The sequence below is a fragment of the Aulonocara stuartgranti genome, assembly GCF_965226115.1.
Source record: "Aulonocara stuartgranti genome assembly, chromosome: 12".
NCBI lineage: Eukaryota > Metazoa > Chordata > Actinopteri > Cichliformes > Cichlidae > Aulonocara > Aulonocara stuartgranti.
The window spans coordinates 29,758,656-29,783,415 of NC_138948.1; the positions used below are offsets into that span (position 1 = coordinate 29,758,656).

Below are 24,760 nucleotides of genomic sequence, written 5' to 3' on the forward strand. Positions count from 1 at the left end.
CAAAGAGGCCATTTACGTGAAAAGGGAAAGACCATCTCTGAATCAAGGAGGGGGCCTAAGGGTACATCTGTCACCATCTTACAATGCTGTGATTGCAGCCATTCCCCAACTCTCTGTATATGGTACTCATGGCCATTGATCAGTGGTCTTTGATCAGTGGTTGTTGATGTCATAAGAATTTGCATATTAATGATCAAGGAACTCAATTCCAAGCCATAGGTTATTTCAGAGGGGTTTGTGGTTGTGGTGCTAGTTATTATGCAAAGTCAGTCATTATGCAAATGTACTGTTTATAAGGTTTGGGAAACTTGCAGTCAGCGGAGACTGAGGAAGTCACTTGGACGAGTGACGAAACGTTCCACTGAAAATACTGCATCCAGATGAAGAGACTCAACTTTTGGTGAGTGCTCAGACTAGAAAATATAGGAACCAGTCCATTTGATAACTGTGGCCATAGAGACAAACTGCTGAAAAACTAAATGCAACTGCAGACAATGAATACCTTCTTCTTGAGAAGATTTCATTGTGCATTCATACTTCAGTGTTAAATCTGCATCATTTGTACATCACAACCACAAACCCCTCTGAAATAACCTACTGCATATCCCAACGGACACCTCCCTGGAAAGGTAACATGTCACACTGATCCAGTGGCAACTATTGGGATCGGCCTGTTCAGTCCCTTCAAACCCTCATATGCATTTCCACTTACTTTTTTTACACAGTCCATTTTGCTTCAGAAGGTTCCTAACTGAGAGAAAGGTGAGCCAGAGGTATCTGTGTGGTAGCAATAATAAGAGCTGTTTCTCTATCTCTATTCTTTAAATACAAAATAAAGGAGCTTCAGTGCTTCCATTAGCATAGGAAACACTGGAGCATCATTTATGAAAGAGGAGGAGAAAACGCTGTCCCATAAATTATTGTAATGGATCACTGGCATACAAACAATCTGTATAATAAAATTGCACAGATCATGGAATTTCCTCCCCCTAATCCTTAACAAGGAGGAGGACATGAGATGAGAAATGACTTTGGTTCACAAGAGTAAAATATAAGAAAATAAGATTGATTTAATTTTTATGTGCTATGGGATAGATTTACTAAATTCAAATCATTGTGATGTTGCAGTTGCTTGGTGACCTATCAGCAATGTACTTTAATTTAATTTATATAGAAAGATACAGCTTGTTCACTGCAGTAAAAAACAACATTATGCGACTACTGGATCAATAATCCAGCCTGAAAACATCACTGCAATTCAGATAAATGACAGGAAGCCAAAGGAGAATCTATATACTTTTGATATAACCAAAAACTCTTCTGATAAGACTGAGGTGTTATATTTTCAGAGGACTGCACAAGAGAACTTCTGTACAAGTTGCAAACCTTTTTCCATACAAAGTAAACAAAAAGCAACAATTGCTGTACATCATATAGGTTATGTGGGAGTCTCTACAGAGTCCCTGCAGAAGCCTAAATCAGCTCTTAGTCTACAGCTGTTAGGGTATACCCTACACTGTTAAAGGCCAAACTTCAATGAGATTCCATTTAAAATGTGTTCAGGAGGATGTTGGTTTTCCTTTATGAACTAATGCCCTATGTTCTGTCTAGGTTCCACCTCCTCTGTCCTGATTGGATGCTGCTCACAGAATCCACCTAATTGCCAATCAGCAGAGCACTACTTAATGCCTGTGGAGCTGTTTTTCTGGGCCCCCTGGCCATTTTGATTGCTGTACCTGTGCAGGATTGCATGCCTTTTTGACTTGTATGTGCATTTTGTGTTTCTGAGTTCAGACTGCTTGTAGGGGAGAGCTGCCTTTTGTTTTGATTCCCTGTTTCCTCCTGTTTATGTGATGTTAGGTAGGTTATAGGTTTGTAACAGAGGACAAGGTACGAGTAAAAGGGGCAAGGAAATAAATTGATAATTTATTTATTACATTAATTAAACATACAATTTCCCAGTTATTTTCAGACAGAACTTAAAACACGTCCTGCTGATATCCCAGCAGCACATGAGACTTACCACACAAACAGTGCAAAAAATAACAACACTGCAAACTGTCACACCCCGTTTAGCGACACTGCAATCGATTTATCTGTGGCAAGCACTGCAAACAATTCAGGTCTCAGCACAGCTGGGAATGCATGACCTGCAATCTGGGATATAAAGAGAAGTGGCACAAACAAAAAACAAAAAGGGAGGTTAGTCCACCCTTACACAACTCACTCCCAACCAACAACCCCCTTTACAGCTGGACGGACTAACCAAAACAAAATTACAAATCAATCAAAAGGACGAAAAAGGACAGCAGAGACAGCACAGAATATTGATCAGTTTCCCTGCACGCAGTCAATCTAGGGCTTGATCAATTCTTCTATTAAAACTCGTAGTCACACGACAATATACCCACTCGCACCCGAGTGAATTAATCACCTGTTTTTTTCCACAGAAGAGCACTGACCTCACCCCACACACTCACTACCTTTTCAAAGCTCTTCAGCCAATCACCTGGCAGAGAGCAACAAACTGCCAGGTGGCACTTGTTACAGGTTGTATATTTTGTTTTCTTTGTGTTAGGCAAGTTCCTTTTATTTTCATATCAGGGATGTTTTGTTTGCTATGTTGGTCTCACCTCTCCCTGAAGTTAACCCTCAGTCTGAACTAGAACTGAATTAGAATTTCTAGCAAGAAATAAACCTTTTAACTTACCATCTTGGCTCTTCCTTCACTATTTACCTTTATGTTGGTCCCTTCTAACCCCTAGACTAGCCTGGGGACATAACAAATGAGAGAGCGAAAAGCAGTAGTGTTTACCATCATCTTCCATATTTTAACATTTAATAATAAAACTGATGTCATTCCACTGTTCAATCCATTCATCATTTTGCTGGTCCTTTTGTGTTTTTACTTGATATAGCAGAGGTGGTTGTTGACAGATGGAGCACAGTACATCTGCTGACAGCACTGAAAAACTGGAGCTTCGGTATTACTGAATTTGTTAAATATGCTGAATGAATACACAACATAATGACTCGTGTTCCTCACTTAGGCTACTATTTAAGATGAATGGCTAATTAAAGCATTTTAAAATTATGTTAATTACTCGAGTATCAAAGGCTGCTATCCTGGGCCCGTATCCCTAAAGATTCTGAGAATCCTCTCAGAGAGCTCCTAACTTAACCTAAAAATTCCTTGCCAGGAGCTTTAGCTTAGAAGTGATTCCAGAACATTTTCAGTGAACTCTGAGCAAGGAATGGATGGAAAATCTTATCTTAGTGAGGAGGTGTGGTTGACCCCGTTGCTAGGTATGAGTCATCATTTCAAAAGCCGTGATTGGTTGATCCTACAAGTTTGATGGAAATGAGTTTTTGGTGATAATGAGCAAAGGATGTACCCTCAAATCAATAAACATAATTATACACTCTAATCTTACGCTGACTGTAATTGTGAATAATATTTCACATTCAAGAAAATATCTGGAAAATGAATAGTAAGCTGTAGGGGTTATAGCCTAACATTAGAATCTAAAATATGTGAAAACTTAAACTCATTACACCCTGTTCAAATAATGATTCGTGTCTTATTTGCTCATATTAATATCCTAGCTGGCATATTTTGTACTTTCACTCCCATATGGACCCCATTGAAAACAAGATGGCCTATCTCAAGGGGCTGTCCTTAATGAAGTAGAAATCACAACGTTACAAGTCCAGTGTGGTCTTAATGAGGGTAACACGGCTCAGCTTTTATCAATGTCTGTGATTGCTGGCTGGTCTATTTATAAAGGCTTGTTAACAAATATCCTACAAACACAGAAAATGGAGAAAAAAGGACTCGCAAGCCGAACTGGACTGAGGAGCAAGGTTTGTTGCTGGCCCAGTTGGTGAATGAACATAAAGGTATGTTACGAGGAAAATTTGGCCCAACTGTCACTAGCCAAGGCAAGAGGCGCGCCTGGGACACAATATCCCAAATAATCAATGCCTCTTTTCCACTGGTGGTGCGGACAGGCGACGGTTGTGAGATAAGGTGATATGTGCTGCAGTCCAAGGCAAAAGATGAGATTGCAGCACACAAGCAGGAATCCTCACTCACAGGTGAGCAAAATATTATAGCCTACCACATAATCTGGCAACTTGCGCCTGCTGGCAAAGTTAATTTACATGCCTAAGTACTGTGTTCATTGACTGTTTCTTTCTAGGGGGTGGACCACCTGCAAAGCGGCTGTCCCAGGTGGCTGACACTGTCTTTCAAGTCCTGGGACACTCTGAGGTCAGTGTCACCGGGCTGCCAACAGGCATTGACACATCAATGATGCAGGCCCTTGAAGTGCAGCAAAGGTAGGACATAGGGTTATTCATATCTACAGTGTTTATTCATTGCAGAAGCCATTTCATGTGTTATCCATGCTCATTGTATTAAATTAATTTAATCAAAACAATAATTAAACTAGGCCTATGTATTTCTGTAGCATGGAGCCATCACAAGAACCGGGCCCATCAAGTTTGCCGATGAGATTGCCGCCTGAACTATCTGCAGCTGCTACTCAGGATAGCCCGGCGGATCAAACACCATTCCCATCCGCAGCACCTGCTCTGTCAGCATCCCTGCAGGAGAGCAGATTGCAACTCACAATTGATGTGTTTGAACAACAACAAAAAAGTCCTTTCCCTTCAGGAGGAGTACTACCGCCTTAAAATTGAACACCTAAAAAATAAACCATTTACAGATTGTGTTCTGTGTCTTGCATTTAACAATTGCAGGTGATGTGCAGTAAAACTGTGGTAGTTCTTAATACCATCACAAGTTCTCAAAAGACATGGGGCTACAGCTTGCCTGAAATGTAAATTTGTGAAGTTTGCCCTGTAAGGCAGTCCACTCTGGGCTAGGTTCCCCTGTGGAATGTAAATATCTTCTTCACCACCATCCTCCAGAGGTTCTGCAATCTGTCTAACCTTGCAAATATTGTGTAATATTGCACAGGCTATGATGACTTTGCTGACTTTTTCAGGCCTCAGCCGCATCTCTCTGTGGAGAACATGAAAGCGCCTCTTAAGCTGGCCTATGCCACGCTCCACCACTGCTCTTGTTGTCTTGTGGGCCCTACAATAGAATACAGAGACCTTTAATTATTTGATGGAAATATTGCACTACTTGGATGCTCTAACATATTGCTTGCATTTCATTTCCATGATTTTTGTATTGTTTGGCTTACCTGTTATAGTTTAGTTGGGGCCCTTGGCGTGGCTGGAGATAAGGTGTAAGGAGCCATGGTTTGCATGGGTAGCCACTGTCCACTAACAAGTGGTAATTAGCTGGCACATAGCGTCTCTCAAAAAGCTGTCTGATGCTACTCTCGGAGAGCATTCTCGCATCATGTGTGGAGCCTGGCCATTTAGCCACAATGTCCAAAATCTTACAGGCCGCATTGAATACTATTTGCACATTGATGCTGTGGAAATTCCTCCTGTTAACAAAGACAGCCTCGTCCTCTGATGGTGCAATTATTCTCACATGTGTTCCATCAATTACACCCACAACGCCAGGGAATCCTGCAATGTCCATAAATGCCCTTTTATGTGTGTGTAAAGTGCGGGCATCCAGCGGGAATGAAACAAATTGTCTCACAATATTAGGTTGTGACAAAGCTGTCAGTGTTTGGGTGATGACTGCTGACGGAGGATTGGGACAGACCCAAGTCATCACTGCTGCATTGTTGCATTTTCCCGGTTGCCAAATACCTCAGGGTTGTGATTACTTTAGTCTCCGGTGTAATAGCGTTGTGGCGTCGAGTTGGTGAAGTAATTGCATCTCTAAGGAGATCCACCACAAACATGATTCCTGCACGATCCAATCTGTAGCGTCTCAATAATTCCCTGTCATCCAGTGTTTGCAGGACATCTCTCCTGCCTCTTCTGTTGGCCATTTTGTGCAGCTACTTAGGGGAACTCCTAAGCCACTAAAAGTCCTCTTCCCTGCTCTTAGCAGATCTCACCTTAGGAGCCCTTTTAAGCGCTAGGAATCTCGAGGAATAGCTTTTATATTAACTGGGATAGTCGTGTCACTTTTAGGGGAAATTCTAAGAAAACGTCATGACTCTGAGAATTTTCTTAGAATTTGGCCGCTAGGAGCCACTTTTTGCACAAAGATTCTTTAGGGATACGGGCCCTGATCTCCATCACAGAGCCATTCTTAAAGTTTGCCTTTATGAAAAAACTAGAGTGCGCTTTCTAACATTCACACACTTTCATACTGCAACGTAGGGTTAGTATCTTGCCCAGACTGCTCGATCTCCTGAGCCACAGTAGAAAACTCACAGTGAGCAGAGTGCTTGTGGTCCCTTTGTGAAAGACCTCCAACATTGTGCTACGGGGGACTATGGGGTCACAAGATAAGGGTTTTCCTCCATTGCAACACTCTACAAAAGCGCAGTAAAACAATCAACTGTTACACATTACAATAAATAACCAAGCATTGTAATTGGACTCAGCACTGAGGTGGAGTATTCTGCCACCTTGTGAGTCTGGCAGGTTGTACACTGCAGTGTAAACAAAGGCTGACAGGATCAATAACGGAGCCAGTCTTGTGTTGTGCCAATCCCAATGCAGCAGCTAGAGTTAAGGTAGCAGGAGACATCTAGACAACCTGCTAAGCTTAGATAAGCTCAGCAAAGAATCCAGATACCAGAACCTTGCAAACACAGGAACAGTGGCGAAAAGACAGACAGTGAAGTGTGCTCTAATTACACCTATATACACCAAATATGAAATAAAGAAAGGCTTTATTACATACAGTACATGTCATTATGTATTTCTGGACAAAATTAATCAAATGATAGTTTTCTTCAGGGCTATAGCCATCCTCATGCATCTCCCCTGGCTCAATGTTATCCCTCATCACATTCTCCAAGGAAGAAGCTGAAAGAACATATTGAGGCTACACTACGTACACACAAATAATGCCTGCCAACCCCCTTCATGTCACAAAACACCCCGAGTGCTTCACATAGAAAAGATTTCTCAGTCAAGTCATACATCAGGTCCAGGCAGAAGCATGTCCATGCTCATGTCTCCTAATGATGATGATGATGATGTCAGAGTTCATCGTGGCGCAGCGGTTCCTGGCTGGGCTGGATGAAGACACCCTCCATAGTACGCCACCAGTTGTGCTGATTGGGGGAGCTCATGCCGTGCACCTCCCGCTGTCCACGTATGGGGTGGCCATACTGTTCGCCCGTCACACTCAGGAAGACGTCTGTGCCCAAGTGTTTGAAGCGCACAGCCTCGTCGCGCTCCCAGTGAATGCCTTCACACTGAACCGTCCACACGTCCAGGTCGTCACCCTCGCCATTCTCTCCGAAAGCACTCACCTCCTGTGGATGGTGCAGAGGAGAAGGGAAGCATTTGTACCCTGGTGAACATCCACATGTGTTTAAAAGAGCAAGAGAAACAGTTGTGTGTGTCTGACCTGGTTATTAGACAGAGGAGAGCTGAAGTGGTGTGTGTGGAGGTTTCGTCCAGTCTTCATGTGTGTGATGCGAATGGCCTGGCCACATTTGATGGGAGCACCACGCAGACATGGATTGTTGGGCTTCCCACGAACCTGCCAGTAGCTGTTGGCATCATCTGCATTCTCCACTCCAGTTACAGACTGCTGTCCACTGCCTACACACACACACACACACAAAATTATACAATTAAGTGGCATCGAGGCATCATGCATTTATAGTACTTTTGATCTTGAATTATTAATTACTGTTCCACCAATGAAGCACAGAGTGCTCAGTGCATGCAAGCCTGTTAAGATTCAGCAGCCAAGTAGATAAAGACTTGTTGTTGAGCATTGTGCTCATAGAACAGGCTATATGCCCATTATATACAATTTCATTCTCAAGGTTTGCTAATATAACCAAAACCTTCTGCAGATGATCTCCAACTCTGCCCATTTACTTCAATAACAGTCTGCATTCCATCGAAATCACTAATTAGATGTTATGGCACAGCAAGAACATTACTAACCAAAATAACAACGTAAATAACGTTTCAACGTAACTTTATTATTCCATGAGTTATTTACAAGTTTCTCTTTGTTCACAGCCATTGACATGTCAAAGAGGTTAACACGTGAGGAGCGGATCACAATTGTGTTGATATCTGGTGAACGCAGTAACCGGGTCATTGCAGCAGATTTCAATGCAAGACACCCTACGAGACCACCCATCTCCCATGCTACAGTTAGCAAACTGCTTGCTAAGTTTCGCGAAACTGATTCAGTGTTGGATTTGCCCAATATGTGGACGCAAGAAAACTGTCACTAATGAAGAAACAGCAGTGGCTGTCCTAGCTTCATTCAGCAAGAGCCCACAGCATAGCACGTCACTGGAGAGTGGCATTAGTCGAACTTCCCTTCGGCGGATATTAGCCGTGGGCCAGTTGAATGGCCCCCAAGGTCTCCTAATCTGACCCCCTTAGACTTTTATCTTTGGGGTCATCTGAAGGCAATTGTCTATGGTGTGAAGATACCAGATGTGCAGCACCTGAAACTACGAATACTGGAATGCCTGTGCTGGCATTTCTCCTGCGGTGTTGCTGTCAGTGTATGAAGAGTGGGAGAAGAGGGTTGCACTGACAATCCAACACAATGGGCAGCACATTGAACACATTTTATAAGTGGTCAGAAACTTGTAAATAACTCATGAAAGAATAAAGTTACGTTGAAACCAAGCACACCATTGTTTTTCTTGTGACATTACCAATAAGTTTGATGTGTCACATGGCCCTCTTCCTATTGAAAAAAAACAAAAGTTGTATCCAAGATGGCCGACTTCTAAATGGCCACCATGGTCACCATCCATCTTGAAGAGTTTGCCCCCTCACATATACTAATGTGCCACAAACAGGACTTTAATATCACCAACCATTCCCATGTTATTACAGTGTATCCATATAAATGGCCCACCTTCAGTTTTCAGGCCCCTCTTCTGTGGAACCAGCGCCCAGTTTGGATTCGGGAGACAGACACTATCTCTACTTTCAAGATTAGGCTTAAAACCTTCCTTTTTGCTAAAGCATATAGTTAGGGCTGGACCAGGTGACCCTGAATCCTCCTTTAGTTATGCTGCAATAGACGTAGGCTGCTGGGGGATTCCCATGATGCATTGAGCTTTTCCTTTCCAGTCACCTCTCTCACTCACAATGTGTTAATAGACCTCTCTGCATTGAATCGTACCCGTTATTCATCTCTGCCTATTCAACAGCATGTGTTTATCCTGTTTTCCTTCTCTCACCCCAACCGGTTGCAGCAGATGGCCGCCCCTCCCTGAGCCTGGTTCTGCTGGAGGTTTCTTCCTGTTAAAAGGGAGTTTTTTCTTCCCACTGTCACCAAAGTGCTTGCTCATAAGGGGGGGGGGGGGGGGTCATATGATTGTTGTTGTTTTTTTCTCTGTATCTATTATTGTAGGATCTACTGTACGCCTTGAGGCGACTGTTGTTGTGATTTGACGCTATATAAATAAAATTGAATTGAATTGAATATGCACTTCTCTCTGAAAACAACAAGTAGATCAACAGGCGCTGCTGAGGGACAATCAATAGGTTTTTGATATAGAATAAAACTCTTCCGTTAGAAATTGCTGGAGACTGTGTGCAGTCTGTAGGTTTATACTTGAGAGGAAACTAGCAGCGTTGTTACAAACTATTCTATGGTATCTTCCAGGTAATGAAATCCTAAAAACTTAATTCTGTTCATCGGGACGTAGGATATAAAGCCTTCCTGACAGAAGGAGTGAACGATGAAGGAAGTTCAACACAGTTGAGTTTTCTTTGAACATTGACTACCATAACAAAACTGAAATGCTATTTGGAGGAAATGTATATTGCCATGATTGTTATTGGGTTTCTGTGATAAGTCAGGCTCTCTACTTCAGGTTCTGAGCGCACTCACGAGAAAAGGACTGCATCATCCCATTGAGTGTGGGCTACTCCAATCAGACACGATCTAATGATGATAGAGATGACGATGACAACGACAAAAATCCAAACAAGAACATCAAGACAATATAACAGTAAAACGTAATGCTTTTGCAAGTAGGACAAGAGTTTAATGCAGTAGAAAAATCACTATTAACATTAATACTGATAGCGTAAAAATGTTACTGTCACACAGCCTAATATAGGAGACGTAGAAAACACTTCACTTTTGTCTGAAGATCACAGTGAAATTAATTAGATTCATTGATTCATTCATTCTTGGTGTATGTCCTGTGTCCTAGTAGTTGTAATTCTAGCAGTATAAATGAGAACAAGCAGCTTAATTCTGTATTTAGAATTATGTATGAAAACATTTGGCCATTCTGCAGCACCAGCTGAACACATGCACATTCCAGTGACAACACAGTGCAGTCTCAGCTGGTACTTTACAGCTGACAGTGAAGTTGAACAGCAGTCTAATGCACTTAAACATTCAAGAATCTCTTGCAGACAATTTTGAACCAAAACACATAACCTGCTCCCAACCAGGTTACCATGGTGAATAAGTTGCTATGGTGATTTAGCTGGGCAAAAAGAGGGCCAATTTTTTGACATAGAAAGAAAGGCTTTAAGGTCAACATAGCTCGCTACCCCATCAGTCTCGCTCTGTACACAAGATTATTCAACATCAGATCCTGTCACATCCACATGTTGAAGATCTTGTGTAAAAGTGGACGTCCCTGTTCAGACTTTAAGTATATATTTTATATTGTTATATATCAGGGATGTCACCAGAATTGATACTTATGATACCCTTTGATATAATATTTATAATAATGTGTATTTATTTAATTATCTGTCAAGTACCACTGGCATGGTAGGGAGCTTATGTACCAAGGCTGCAGTTTTTCCGGAACAGATGAGTCTAGCATACACTTACAATTGTTCTTGTCCATCCTTACATGCTGATAGGAAAAGAGCAACCACTAGCACAGGAAAAAAATACACGTGGAAGACTGCAGCTAGTGCAGCTGCCATTACAGCTCTGCCCAAACAACACTTGCAAGAAACCAGATTTGTTTTGTAACTGAATTTCATGGGCAGGTGTGGGCCATTCCTTTGTTATATAAATATCAACATCATCATTAGAGCTTAGAAAAACAAAACTAATATGTTACATTACTAAATCACTGAAGCTTGAGATGCTAGCTGCGTTTCCCAGAGATTTCACTTGAAACCACTGTGACACCTTGGCCCACCCTATCATGTGACCTACTGAGGTCACTTGACATAAGGTGTGAGTTGGGGTTTTGAATGGGTTAGAGACTCAAGATGTTCCCACCTGACAATACCGCCACATCAGCACTCATATAGTAGAAGAAAACTAGAAGCAAAGACATTGCAGTGCGTGTTTTCAAAGTATTTTCCACAAAGTCTCACCCTTTCAAACTGTTGCAACATGTCTTTCTGTATTATCTGTACATCTTTGAGCTTCTGCACTGATATGTCATTAAAATAGGGGTAAAAACCGACAAAATGATACGGTCTTCAACCCAGCTGCAGCAGTAACGGCACAATGTGCCAGGTTACGAAAATCAAGCTGTACATGACCTGCAGGAATGCCAGCTTGCAACAGTGGACAGGATGTCAACTTTGTTGTATGATGCTGCATGATCTCCAACTTCTCCTAACTAAAAGTCGCAATAAGGAAGGGGTGGGCATGTTTTACTGTCTCTGCTGCCTGCAGAGAATAGGTTTTTACCTTTACCCATTTTTCTAAAATGAAAGATGCTACGCCATTTGTCTGTCCATTTTACAATCACCATCCAATATAAAGCCCAGATTTGTAACTGTGTGCTTAATATGTGGAGCCAATTACCCTTTATGTTAAGCTCAATAAATTGAATATTCTATTCTGTGATGCAGCCTGTCAAACTTATAATGTTCTGACTACAGTTAGATTCAGTGTGGAGTTTGAATGTTCTCCACTGCCCTTTGTGCAGACTAGTGACCTGTCCAGGTGTGCCCTGCCTTTCCCACTATTACAGGACAGTTTGGTCCATATTTTGTGGGACAAATATACCTGTAGACCACCACATTTCATTTAAGCAGCTTTACAAAATCCACAGTCATCTTTATACACATGTCCGATTTCAATGGTTCAAAAAATTAACAGAAAACTGACTGACAAGTAGCTTGATAGCTGGGTGAGGCCTGCTCAACTGTCATTCCATAACAAATGAAGCAGACATAATATCTACATCTGAATTCAAAGTGTTGATTTTGTCATTTAAATGTGAGACCCAAAAGAGACGTCAGTGCAAGCTGACTTGACATCAGTTAAAGTCTAGGCTGTTCTATGATTTCAGCTATATTCACTTCTAAAATGACTTATCTGAGAAAGTTTGACGTCACATGAGGCTAAAGTGGATGTGCACTTGTCCCAGGCTGGCTACACATGTAACAAGCATTACCTCGCTTTCAAACCAGCAACTTTCAGGGACAAGGCCGAAACATCTGCTAGGACCGTACGATATGAAAAAGAAGTGAGTTTCATAGTTTCAGTGAGTCACTGTTACAGTATGCAAACCTTACTTAAAGCCTCTCTACCAAATGGCAGATGTGAAAGTCAGCCTAACCCTGGTGCTTGATGGGGACGACCCCAAACTCACTGACTTAATGGATGCTCTTATAAAGCAGGTAACTCTATAATGCCAAACTGCACTGATGGGAATATCAGTTTCTCATTCTTGTGCTTATAGCACAAAAGCAGCACGCTCCCAAAGACTAACTAAGACATGCAATCATGGAGCGAACCTCTTCTTAACTTCAGCGTGGGGAAAGGTAGTCGGAAGTTGTGCTCGGGTTGAATTTCCGGGTATTTTTTGCTTCTACAAAGCTCTTCTAGCACAGTAAGCGCAATGCTGACGCCTCAGAGCTGCTGTGGCCGTACACCGGCAGCTCTCTGAACACTTACCTGAGCCGTACTTAACGTCGTGGGAGTGCAGTCGGACGTTGTGTCTGGTGTTAAACAGTTTGACTAGGGAGCCGCAGGTCACATAACTGAGCTCCGAGTCTCGTCCTTCACAGCTGGACCACAGCAGCAAGAAGAGCAACGACCTGATGAGCCCGCGGATAGTACCAACCACCTCCATCTTTGTGTCTCTGCTGTCATGACCGGCACTCACTTCCGAACCGCAATGCTGCTTTCCACCAATCACCACTTGACAAGTCCTAAAATACGGAAGACAATGTCAACACGTGATTGGTCAGAATAGGCATATGCGTCGTTATAACAGTTAACGACAAACAGTAGTAGGATTCATGCAGAAGCAGCTCCGCCCCTCACACGTTATTCCCGATTTAAACTGCCTGTCCCTCTGATGATGATGATGATGATGATGATGATGATGATGATTGGATAACCGTGGTACATTGGCATAAACATTAGTTGGCCTGGGAACTCAGATGAGCCGAAATAGACAAGATAAGATGTGGTTTTGCCACTCAGATGGATTCAGGTCAAATCTACTTAACAAATACTGTGAACAGTAAAATAAAATAAAAAATCTTCTCAAAAGACGAAATAGCATTTGGTGATGTTTCAGATCGTCGCTGACTGCAAAGGCTCTTCCTCCAGATAGCTATCAGCTACTACCAGTTGGCAGTGAGGGGAAGGGAGAAGAGAGCGGGAGGAGATGGGACACATGGCACCCACCACCTGTACAATTTAACATACACAGTAACCTGTCTAGTCTAGATGTGTTTATGTTATCTAATTTAGAAGCGTATTTCTATACATACAAGACAGAGAAAAAATTATGTATTAATTATGTATTGTCTTGACCACGAAAGTGCACTTATGTTCATGCCAGTGCACTGAATCATTATGCTGTCATCATTGATAGTCAGCTGTCAGCCTCTGATCTCTCTTCTGGCCTTTCTGAAACTTTTAAATAATATAGTTATTGTCACTTTGTATCGATACAATCCAGTTGCCCTCTGAGCACGGGGGAGTACTTCATTTGATCCAAAAAACACACTGAATGTAATGTACCCGATCATTATAAAGAACTTGGCAATGGTCACTGGTGGAATATCCTTCATTTCTAACACATGCACACACAAAGAGAGAAAGAAACAGGTGAGGGTGAGACAGAAGGATAAACAAAATAGCAAAGAAAAGAAAATAATTAAATCTAGAAGAAAAGAATAGAATCCGAATTTAGGTTCTCTCTTCTTTGGTTTACTTTTACATTGGATCGACTCACAAAGTGTCTGGGAGAAGACGTGCAAAGTAAAAGACGTATAAAACCATCAAATGTAATCTCATAAATTGTCAATAGTGAAATTTAAACTACCCTAAAATCCTAAATCCTAAAATTCCTACAACATAGCTATATGGATGTAGGTGCCATTTTTCAGCGTCCCTTTGGATTTCAGTATTTGATAAATGTTTTTTCCTGCAGATTGATTGACTCTGCCTGTTAATCATCACATCGGCCATTCAAAAAACGAGTCACTGGAATTAATATGTTTATTTTACTGCTCTGTGCATTAAACTATCAGACTGGTGGTTTTCTGCAGCATTAATTACATGTTCTGCAACAGTGCGGTATTTTGTTTGTATTTTTAATTTTTTTTATAGATTTTTAATCACCATCTCATAATGTCTCTGACTCATTAGGATCAGATATTAGGACTCATAAGGATCACCCTATGCTGAGGAAGTACATTTCTATAGAGTAAACTGCGCTCACATCTATCAAGAAATAAGGGGCTAAGCTACCGATATCACTTACGTTTCCAATCAACATTTTTTACAGTTATAATAAGTGATACTTTTTTTTGCAAAAGAATAAAAATAAATGTATTAAAATATTACTTATAAAAACGGTTGTTGAAAGTCGCCTTTACTCAAGGGAACACAACAATGTGGCGTAAGAATTAGAGAGTGAGGATTCAGATGTGAAAAGAGGCCGTGAACGCATCGTGAGGCTGGCCGGACAGGTCAGGTAAGTTTTACCGCGGTGGGGAGGTGCGAGCACTTTGCTTTTCCGGCTCCTGACTGCGCTTTAACCACTGTTCATAGCGATGCCTGACCTATAAGTGTGAGAAAACAAAGACAGGAGGCTGTTGCCTGTGTCACAGACCAGCACCGACACCAGTGAGAAGGTAAGTCAGCGAATGAGTGAAGTTTGAATAGGAGGGGAACAGATGGACTTCCAGTCTGAAGTGCTCTGTGTGTTGTGGTCAAGCCGTGCACTCCCAGCTCTGCCACCCTCATCATGTGTCGGTGCGCTTTTGGGACCTGACGGTAAAGGCGGTACCTTGTGCTGATGTACAGACGCCCTTTGAAGAACCTGTGACCAACATAAGAGATTAAGCTAGGAGTCCTAAATAGTGTATATTTTGTGAGCCTTGAGTCATGGGGAGTCTGAGCTAAGCTCTGTAAAACTACAAATCTCTCCTTTAGTTTACTTATTGAGGAGTGCTGCCATGAAGCAAGAGAAAAAAACGTCCTATTGTGCAATGTCATACTGAGAATATTCTAGAAATATTCACAAATAACGTAAAAATGAAATTATTGTGAATGTTCTCTGTTTAAACAAAAACAACAAAACAAAACAAAATCTCTGATCTTGTGCTCATTTCTCGTCATTTTACTCATGGAATTAGCTGTTTTGCTACAGTTCCCTTAAGCTTTCCCAGTTTTTACAAATAACAGTTATATTAACTTAATAAATGGAAGATGCCTCATGTAGACAGCCTTGACTGAAAAGTCTGCTGGTGTGAGGCATTCACCATTTTAATTATGGCAAGAGTGCTGCTCTGCAGCCAAATGAAGGACAAGCGCTGAAACCTTGACCTGACTGATGAGATGTGAGACACAGTGGATTGCAGTCAGCTGCACCACACTTAGTGGCAGACAAGCCTACAGTGGGGACCTGAATTAAAGACTCCAGTGACCGAGAAATAGACTTGGTTGATGAAGGACATTTTCTTGTACATCACATATAAGAAAACAAGAAAGCTAGGAAATATTTATGTGGATGATACTTTCCCATGCTTCAAAATCGCCTCAAGGTGTTGAGAGATTATTGTATGATCTTTTAAGAAGACATGGTTCCTCTTTCATCTAAACCAAGCACAAAATTCCAAAACTAAGTTTAAAATAGCCTAAGCACAGTCTGGACCCAAACCTGCTGAGGTGTGAATGGTCAGTGTTTCCAGCATAAAGCAGTTCTGAAAAGGAAAAACAAGCCAAAATTCCTCCACAGCAGAGTTGGTGGGTATTCGGTATACCAAGTATTTATTGGAGCTCCTGTGTGGAGCACTGACACAGCAGTGCAGACTGGATAATCACAGTACTTTTATTATCTTAGAGGGATAATTTTGGAATTCGTAGACATTTAAATCCAAACAGTTTACTGTTCTTCAAATTGAGTAAAGACTGGTCACCCACCAGCAGACGAACAGTTGGCTTTACAGCATACGTTTTGCATTTATGACTCAATTAATGGAATTACATTACATTCTGAATTTGTTTCATCCAATTTGTGTCATCTGATCATTTATTAAAGTTCTCGCTGTAGCTGATATTTTTTTCTTGGACCTTGGCAAAAATTCAAAAGTACAGTGCTGTCATGATTTATGGAAAGCAGTGAAACTGTATCAGTGAACCTGCAAGGAGCAGAGGTATTCAAGGTGGATGAGTTTAAATACCTCCAATGGCAGTGCCCAAGAGAAATGAAGAAGAGAGTGCAGGCAGGGTGCAGTGTACAGTAATGAAAAGGAAGGTTTATAAGTAGGTAGTGAGACCTGCCATGATGTATGCTTTGGAGACGGTGGCACTGACAATAAGACAGAAGGCCAAACTGAAAATGCTCAGATGAGCAATCCAGGATTAGCAATAGGTACATTGGAGGGACAGCTCAGTCTGGGATGAGATGGTTTGGACATATGCAGTGGAGGGAGAGTGTCCAGTTTATCCAAAGGATAATGAAATAATGAAGATGGAGCTGCCAGGCAGGAGAAAAAGTGGAAGACCTCAGAGGAGGTTCATGGATGTAGTGACAGATGAGGATGCTGGGACAGGGTGAGATGGAGGCAGATGATCTCCTTTGGTACCCCCTAAAGGAAGCAGCTGCGAGAAGATGAGGAATGAAACTAAGGCCTGTGTTTTTATTTTAGAGGTGCTGTAAGTTCAGATCTTGGTACTATGCCATTGTAATCCTCTCTGTTTCTCTTTGCAGAAAGTCAAAGCTGCGATGTTTTCAGGAGTCTCCAGATTTGACCGAGTGAGGGAGATGCCACTCTATGACCAGGTCCCAGCAGATTCCCTGTATGGGGACCTTGCAATACCTCCACCTCCACAACTCCTGCATGGGACAGTGCCAGCTGTCAGCTTAGACTCCCTGCCCCCTCCCCCTCTACCTGAACAGCCACCTGTTGGACCTGAAGCTTTCTATCCCCCCAGCAATGACGACCCAATGGACGAAGACCGGGACGCTATGGACATTAAGCCAGTTCGCCGCTTCATCCCTGACTCTGTCAAGAACTTTTTCCGTGGCAACAGCAGTAACCGTGGTAGCAAGGGTGGGTCTGGCCCTGATTCCCCTGCTCCTTCATCCAAAAAGAGTGCTAAGTGCCACACCACATCAGGAGTCCCCTGCTCACCGCCTCACTCTGCCCCTCCATCTCCCTCCCTTCCAGGCTCCTATCGAGACCGCTATGGTGGCTCTGGAGGCAGCTACACATCTCAAAAGGAGCGAGATGGACTGCTGCTCGGTGCCGAAGCATTTGACTCTGCATCTGCAGTGCCCACCAATGTCTCAGTTCAGACGTACCAGGAGCGGGTGGAAGAATATCATGCGCGCTACTCCTACATGAAGTCATGGGCTGGCTTGCTAAGGATCCTGGGCGGTGTGCAGCTGCTGCTTGGAGCTGCAGTGTTTGCCTGTGTCTGCGCTTACGTTCATAAGGACAATGAGTGGTTCAATATGTATGGGTACTCTGGGCCGCAGCTGTATGGAGGGCTTGGTGGAGGCGCTGCTGCATATGGGTCTGGGGGTTATTTATACACAGGACCCAAGACGCCTTTTGTTCTGGTTGTGGCTGGCCTTGCATGGATAGTGACAGTTATTCTGGTTGTTCTTGGCATGACCCTGTACTACAGAGCCATCCTTCTGGATTCCTCATGGTGGCCTCTAACAGAGTGTTCCATAAATCTGGTGCTGGGTGTGCTCTATTTAGCCGCAGGATTGGTGTATGTGAATGACACAACTCGAGGGGGGCTGTGCTACTCGCCAGTCTTCAATAATGGAGTGAACGGTGCATTCTGTCGCACCGAGTCTGGCCAGACAGCAGCCATTATCTTCATCTTCATCACCATGGTGCTCTACTTTATTAGTGCAGCGGTGTGTGTGAAGCTGTGGAGACATGAAGCAGCCAGGATGAGGAAAGAGGGGCTGGCACAGGAGGTCTGACACACACACAAAAAGCACAAAAATAATATTCACAGCTAAATACCTAATCTGACCTTTAATGCAGAGGCCTGGAGATACTCCAGAGAACATTTTGGGGGCTTAGGGTTAAATTTGTCATGTAATAAAACATTAATTCTATTACATGACAGTGTACCCCAGTAAGTAAACTATCATGTTTTTGCACCCATCCTGTGCTTTTATATCCAAGATAAGAGATCAGCACATACAAAACCAAAACCTAATGCCAATCAATCCTCTAGAAAATAGAGTCAGCATTCCTGGACGCTGTTGTAAGACCGCTTTGTAAGTAATGTTAAGTAATCACCCGCTTCACTGGATGAGCTTTTTTTACATGCAACAATTTTATTTTCAGTGTAATTCAGTGTTATTTCTATTGCACCAAATGACAACAACAGCCACAGCAATTTCAAAGTGCATTACACTGTTAGGTAATAACCCTACAATAAAACTGAAAAGTAATACTGAGCAGTGATGCTTATCCTGTTGTGTTTTTGAATAGTTATGCCCCCCAAAGAACTAGCCAGCTGTTATTCTCTTTATCTCCAGTTTTTATTCTAATCTAATATTCAATTGTGTATAGAAAAGCATAGAAAAAAGTGCTTGTATGATTGGGTCAATAAGGCAAGTTCTATTGAGTGATCAGATGGAGTAGAAAAGTGCTATATAAGAGCCAGTCCATTTGTTTATTCGTGTGTTGCACACCTTGATGATTTCACCATGGAAATTAAGCTAAGAAACAAACTGAAGCCCAGCATTCTACAAGGAGAAAGATTATTCACAAGTGGATGTCAAAGCAAATTCAACCCAAGATCAGATTATGCACTGCTCAGAGACACAGTAAAACAACCCAAGAGCTTCATGTCAGATTGTACAGGCCTCAGTGAACGTGAGAGTTCATGACAGTAGAATTAATTCAATTCAATTCAATTCAATTTTATTTATATAGCGCCAAATCACAACATAAGTCGCCTCAAGGCGACTGAACAAGCGTGGTTTGTTTGGAAGGGTTGGGAGTAGAAAACCTCTTCTATCTAAAGAGAACATAGCATCACAGCTTAGGTTTTGCAGAGAGGGTGTATTTACCCAATGTCAGTAAACTCCTGTTTCTCTTTTTCATTACACAATAGATAAGAACCATTGGCTCATCTGTCCCACTCTCTATAGTAAGTATGAGAAAGTGTTTGAAATGTTCCTGCATACACCAAGGTGCACACAGTATGTATGATCTGAACATGTGTCTATGTTTACCTGCCGCAGCTTGGTCCATCCTCCATGGTGTCGGAGCAGACCCCTCTCCCCACCATTCAGCCAGACATCATGGATGCTCCCAACCACTTAAAAGCTGCTCCTCTCATGGCACCAGAGCCAGAGATCCTCCGTGGTCACATACCAGCCGGACACATCCCCAAACCTGTTGTTATAGCCGACTATGTGGCGTGAGTATTACCATCTAGGTTTCGTCTTCCAGCTGTGTATTGTGCATTTAACAGGGAGGCCCTAGTGTAGTATCAGATGTCACATGTACATTTGACATACAAACAGACTGATTAAACACAGTCCCCAATTTTGTTCTCGTGTTGCAGTGTTTCCCTATTGTAGTGTCTTTACCTTACATTATAAAGTGCCTCAAGGGGACTGCTGATTGGATATGATGCTATATAAATAAAATAGAATTAAATTAAAGTGTTTTAACAGAAATAAAACCTCCAGCAGTGCAATGATGACCACTGTGTTTTTGTACATGGGTATTCTGGGAAAGCAGTATCACACTTACGTCTGTAAATGAAAAATACATAACTCCAAACCACCCAGAATGGTGTGACCTCTTTTAGTTTGTGAACACTCCAGTACAGACTATGTGAATTATGGCTCTTCTAGAAAACTCACTGCTACAAAGGCTGAATAACCATTTCACCAGTGCTACTGTTTGTCACACTTTCACGTTAGGCCCATCTCACACAAAGTGGCATACAGTTCATGTGTAGCTTGTTGCGCGTGTTTCTGTTTACACCATCTGATGTCCTCCTGTCGGTCCAGTTACTGGATCAACAAATTTAATGTTGGTCCAGGTTTCATCATTGCAAGTGACTAGTCATACTGTAGTGATGTCATAGCTTTGCGATGTGGAAACACCATCACATCACACACCAAACCCTCACCACAATCACACCTTGGCCCTAACAGCCCTCATTTTGGATTTTTTTTTTCTTGAGTGGACATCCGCAAAGCTATGACATCATAACTATGTTTGGTCAGATGCGATGTTGATCCTGGACAAATATTATTATGATGATCCAGGAACAACACCGACACACATCAGATAGACCTTCTGGCCCAGTGTGGGTAGGACTAGGAAGTGCTGGTCTTTGGCATTTAATGTGCTACACTGTCAAAGAATGCCCTATGGAGAATCAAAAATAAGTATTGCCACACATTTAATTCCTTTATCACTGAACTCCATTGTTATCCAGAAAGTGTCATCACACAGTGTCCTGCTGGCCTAAATACACAGCACAACTCTAAATGTGGGTTAAATCCACACTACAAATAGTACATTATTACTTGTGCTTGATAACAGTTTGCTAAAAACTCCTCTGACCAGCTCTAGTAGAACATTACTGAGCCTTCAAAAACAATTATTTTTTGAGTGCATATTTAAGCTGCCTTCACTGGTTCCTTTATGATCTTAGATCTTTTCATGGATTTGGTGTCAGTAAGACAAAAATTAAAGGTGCACACATGGTTTAGAAAGTAGTTTATTCAGTTACCAGTTTACCAAACTAACTATTTTCTAAACCATCCTCAGAAATCAGATTTTTATTAGCAGTTTAAGATCAAGAATAAGATAAGTAAGATAAGATAAAGGAGGGTATCCCAGTTAAACACCTGTGTTAGACACATTCAGCTGCCAGTGCTCCAAGAAATATTGTTTCCTTTGCTGTTTCTACAGGAAGTATCCCAGCATTTACACAGATGAGGAGAGGGACCAGTACAAGGCTGTGTTCAATGACCAGTATGCTGAGTACAAAGAACTGCATGCTGAGGTCCAGGCCATGGCCAAGAAGTTCGAAGAGATGGATGAAATGATGGCGAACCTTCCATCCCGGCCCTCCAGCCAAATGGTAATTTTGCTAGCGAGCAGATAGACAGACACACACATTGTAACATTACATCCAGTAACACGTTTGCTTTGTTTCAGGAGAAGGAGCGGATAAATGGTATTTTAATGGAGTATCAGAGGAAGAAAGCTGTGAGTATACATCATGAATTGTTGTCTGTCAGACTGGGGTCTTAGGGAAGGGGTGTTTCTGTAAAAGATATCCCTTCATGTCTCTGTTAATAACAGTTATTATTTTTAATAATACTTAGATCAAAGAGCTGCCCCACTAACACTCTGTTGTGCTTTCATATATTTGGGGGGGGGGATGTTTTACAGAAAGGTTTGGATAAACCAAAAAACCTAGCAGACACTTGTTTGAGTGCATAACTCCAAACTCTCATCAAACCTAAGAAGAATCTATTTACAACATATGAATTTGTTTGGAAAATAAATGCAGTTTTTCAGCTGAGTCACACTTGTCTCACTAACCATTATATATCGTTCTTGTGTTAGACTCATATTTTTGTAGTTTCCAGTATTTGTTTCATTATTGTTTTATTTTTATCCATCCATTTTCTGTCACTTCACTGGGCTTGGGTTGCGAATGCAACAGTCTGAGAAGGGAAGTCATTTTTAATTGGACTTTAGTCAAGGAACTGAAACCCCAGAGGTTAATAATCTAGTGCTTTACTGCGCAGCATTAATCTAACATGGTTTTTTATTACAGGAGCATCCTCACCTCCCTGACAAGAAAACAAATAAAATAAAAATAAAACCTACAAGCAAACATATAAACTCCTCATAGAAGGGTCATACCTGCTGAATATCCAAACCCAGTGCACAGTACCACTTAAAATGAATAAATCATTAAAAAAAAAGTTTAAAAAGTGTTCTTCCCTTTTATTTTAGTGAAAAAGCACAAGTAAATTGTTTAAATTTACTTCACATCCACTGTCACAGATGATAGATGAGTTGGTTTTCTAAGTCTCTCTGCTGCTGTACATACAAATCCTACTACAGGAATCAGAAAAATGCAGATGCCAAATCACCTTACTGTTGTGTGGTATAGCAGGTGATGGGTAATGGCTTTTGTAGGATAGAAGGCCATAACAATGACAGTGATTTGGAGCTCTAGCTCAGATTAATCATGGCAGCTTTCTTGTACTATCTATCCTGTTTTCATATTTTGACAAGCAAACGAACACTGAAAGTCTGAAAAACCCAACTTGAGACCTCTAATGGTGTGTCACCATTAGGGTTCAAATGTACTGCCTGGTTTCTTAATACTTGTGTGGTTTACTGAAATCTTTGTGAAGAAATGTACTCAATTTTACTGATTTATGTTTTCCTTGTTAGGACCCAACATATTTGGAAAAAAGAGAGAGGTGTGAGTATCTAAAGAACAAGCTCTCTCACATCAAACAGAAGATTCAAGAGTACAACAAGTCCGTGGGCTACAGCGATGCCAACTAAGCAGTTAACACAGGTGTGCTCAGGTGTGCTCTGTGACAACACAACAGTGGGACTGTGGTGTAAATTTAAAAAAGACGCTTGTCTCTTCCAAGTGAAACTCCCCGTTACTGCTGAACCATAATTCCTGACAACAGAGGTGACATTATCACATTGAAATAGGTGGAAAACACTGCAGTCACTCCATCATGATGGATGGTAGACTCACTGTCACTAGAAGGAACATCGTCTGGGATGTGTCGTCATTATAGAGGGAATAGTAAAAGTCACGGAAACCGTAAACTTCAACAGAGTGTTGGTAAATGAACATGCACACAGCACTCCCCGATAGTTGTAAAAGAACATATTGGGGATTTTGCTGTTTTAGAGACTGTAAGATGGCCATGTTAGCTTAGCATAACAGCAACAACAGCAACTTCAAAAGAACACTGGTAGACAAGCAAAGAGATGAAATCTTCATGTTGGATGTTGCTATGGAAACTTTAATACAGTTACTTTTATTCATGGGCAAGATAATAAAGATAGTTGACTGCTTTCCTCTGACTGGACACTGTTTTTTTTATCTGTAGTTTTGGTTTGGGGTCATATGATAGATATGTGTATTTGCCTTATTTTGCATTTAAACATGAAACCTGTGCTCTGAATTTATATTTTTAACTATAATGTAAATTCTGCTTTGTGATTTGTACAACTTTGCCATAGTAAATATGTGTTTAAAATTGGCTGACATGGTGGTGCAATGGTTGGTACGGTCAGTCCACATGATGAACAGATTCTCCACAAGAGATCTTTTAGGTGCTTGAAGTTAAAGCGAGATGAGGAGGTAGGGAACGCATCACAGGACATTAAAGTTTCCCAGCAGAACCTTGAATCAGTTGACTATTTGAACTCTGACCTGTCTCCGACCGCACAGCTCCATGAACACCAAGCTGTCTTCTGGTACCTTTCTTTTGTAACCTTCATTAAAGTTTTTTGTTTCTATCAATGTGTGCTGCAGTGCCTTCCTTTAGTGCCAGGTTGTTGTTTTCTACTCACTGTTCATTTCATGGGAAAACCTTTAAAGCCGACCACTCTGTTCAAGGAACACAATATGACTCTTGGTGCCAAAAATCCTTATGCCAACTCCCATGACCCCTACCTGAAACGGTGCCCATTGAAAGATTGGTAATAAGTTCTGCTTCCAGGGGTTTTAATTTTGCAGCTACTCTGATGAATAAACTAACAGCTATCCAAAAACAGCAGACCCAGCGACATTTTCTGCAGCAGCTGTTCCTGAAAAACTCAGTATTGTCACTCACACCAAATTTAAAATGGACTTTGAACAAAGAGTTTCTCTGCATTCACGTGTTAAGTAAGAGTATTTGTATAAATGAAAATGAATACAAAGACAGCAGTGACACTGATAAATGGGTAAAGGAATAGAATATTTTCTCAAGGTGTGTCTGCTAGAAACTGTCCAAAAAGCAAAGAAACATGCGGGCTACTAGAAGTGGTCTACTGATGCAGGGGTCAAGGTGGCTGCTGGACTCACAGCGGTGCACTGAGCAGAAGCTCTACCTGCAGAACAGGTTTGACAGGTTACTGTTTGTCCTACCAAGTTTCACAACAGTAGGAAGACGGGATGGGGACATCGGCTCAGGTTTCAGGTACATCGAATTAGTGGACGTATGCATTTTAACAGAGATCAAGTCTGGCACGTCGGGATTCGCAT

General features: G+C 41.7%; 2 protein-coding genes and 1 long non-coding RNA gene across 4 annotated transcripts; 2 read left to right on the forward strand and 1 right to left on the reverse strand.

Moving 5' to 3' along the window:
- The first annotated feature begins 3,797 nt into the window (after positions 1 to 3,797).
- Positions 3,798 to 4,913, forward strand: LOC309718180. Its single transcript, XR_014279904.1, has 4 exons — positions 3,798 to 3,900; positions 4,012 to 4,098; positions 4,203 to 4,341; positions 4,473 to 4,913. It is a non-coding gene; the product is annotated as an uncharacterized lncRNA (long non-coding RNA).
- A 1,852-nt stretch (positions 4,914 to 6,765) lies between these two features.
- On the reverse strand, positions 6,766 to 13,190 carry sdf2l1 (stromal cell-derived factor 2-like 1). Its single transcript, XM_082555254.1, has 3 exons — positions 12,947 to 13,190; positions 7,469 to 7,665; positions 6,766 to 7,373 (listed from the first exon to the last, which is right to left on the reverse strand). Exons 1-3 carry the CDS (start codon positions 13,122 to 13,124, stop codon positions 7,095 to 7,097), a joined length of 654 nt encoding a protein of 217 aa, XP_082411380.1. The 5' UTR covers positions 13,125 to 13,190; the 3' UTR covers positions 6,766 to 7,094.
- Positions 13,191 to 14,912: 1,722 nt separating this feature from the next.
- Positions 14,913 to 24,030, forward strand: marveld2b (MARVEL domain containing 2b). Of its 2 annotated transcripts, none has more exons than XM_082553339.1 (7): positions 14,913 to 14,984; positions 17,226 to 18,452; positions 19,607 to 19,642; positions 19,737 to 19,915; positions 21,430 to 21,601; positions 21,679 to 21,729; positions 22,936 to 24,030. In XM_082553339.1, the coding sequence occupies exons 2-7, from the start codon at positions 17,241 to 17,243 to the stop codon at positions 23,050 to 23,052; spliced, it is 1,767 nt and encodes a 588-aa protein (XP_082409465.1). In that variant the 5' UTR covers positions 14,913 to 14,984; positions 17,226 to 17,240; the 3' UTR covers positions 23,053 to 24,030. The 2 variants fall into 2 exon arrangements, with proteins under 2 accessions (XP_082409465.1, XP_082409464.1); XM_082553338.1 differs by lacking the exon at positions 14,913 to 14,984 and adding an exon at positions 14,991 to 15,144.
- Positions 24,031 to 24,760: the final 730 nt, after the last annotated feature.

What these genes read in the sequence shown, in the direction of transcription:
- sdf2l1 (XM_082555254.1), bottom strand. Translation starts at nt 13,124, where the DNA reads ATGGAGGTGGTTGGTACTATCCGCGGGCTCATCAGGTCGTTGCTCTTC. An exon ending in CGACGTTAAGTACGGCTCAG is followed by an intron (nt 7,666 to 12,946) that starts GTAAGTGTTCAG and finishes GTGTGTGTGTAG; the next exon opens with GCAGTGGACAGCAGTCTGTA. An exon ending in CTCCTCTGTCTAATAACCAG is followed by an intron (nt 7,374 to 7,468) that starts GTCAGACACACA and finishes CACCATCCACAG; the next exon opens with GAGGTGAGTGCTTTCGGAGA.
- marveld2b (XM_082553339.1), top strand. Translation starts at nt 17,241, where the DNA reads ATGTTTTCAGGAGTCTCCAGATTTGACCGAGTGAGGGAGATGCCACTC. An exon ending in CATCTGTCCCACTCTCTATA is followed by an intron (nt 19,643 to 19,736) that starts GTAAGTATGAGA and finishes TACCTGCCGCAG; the next exon opens with CTTGGTCCATCCTCCATGGT. An exon ending in CCCGGCCCTCCAGCCAAATG is followed by an intron (nt 21,602 to 21,678) that starts GTAATTTTGCTA and finishes GCTTTGTTTCAG; the next exon opens with GAGAAGGAGCGGATAAATGG.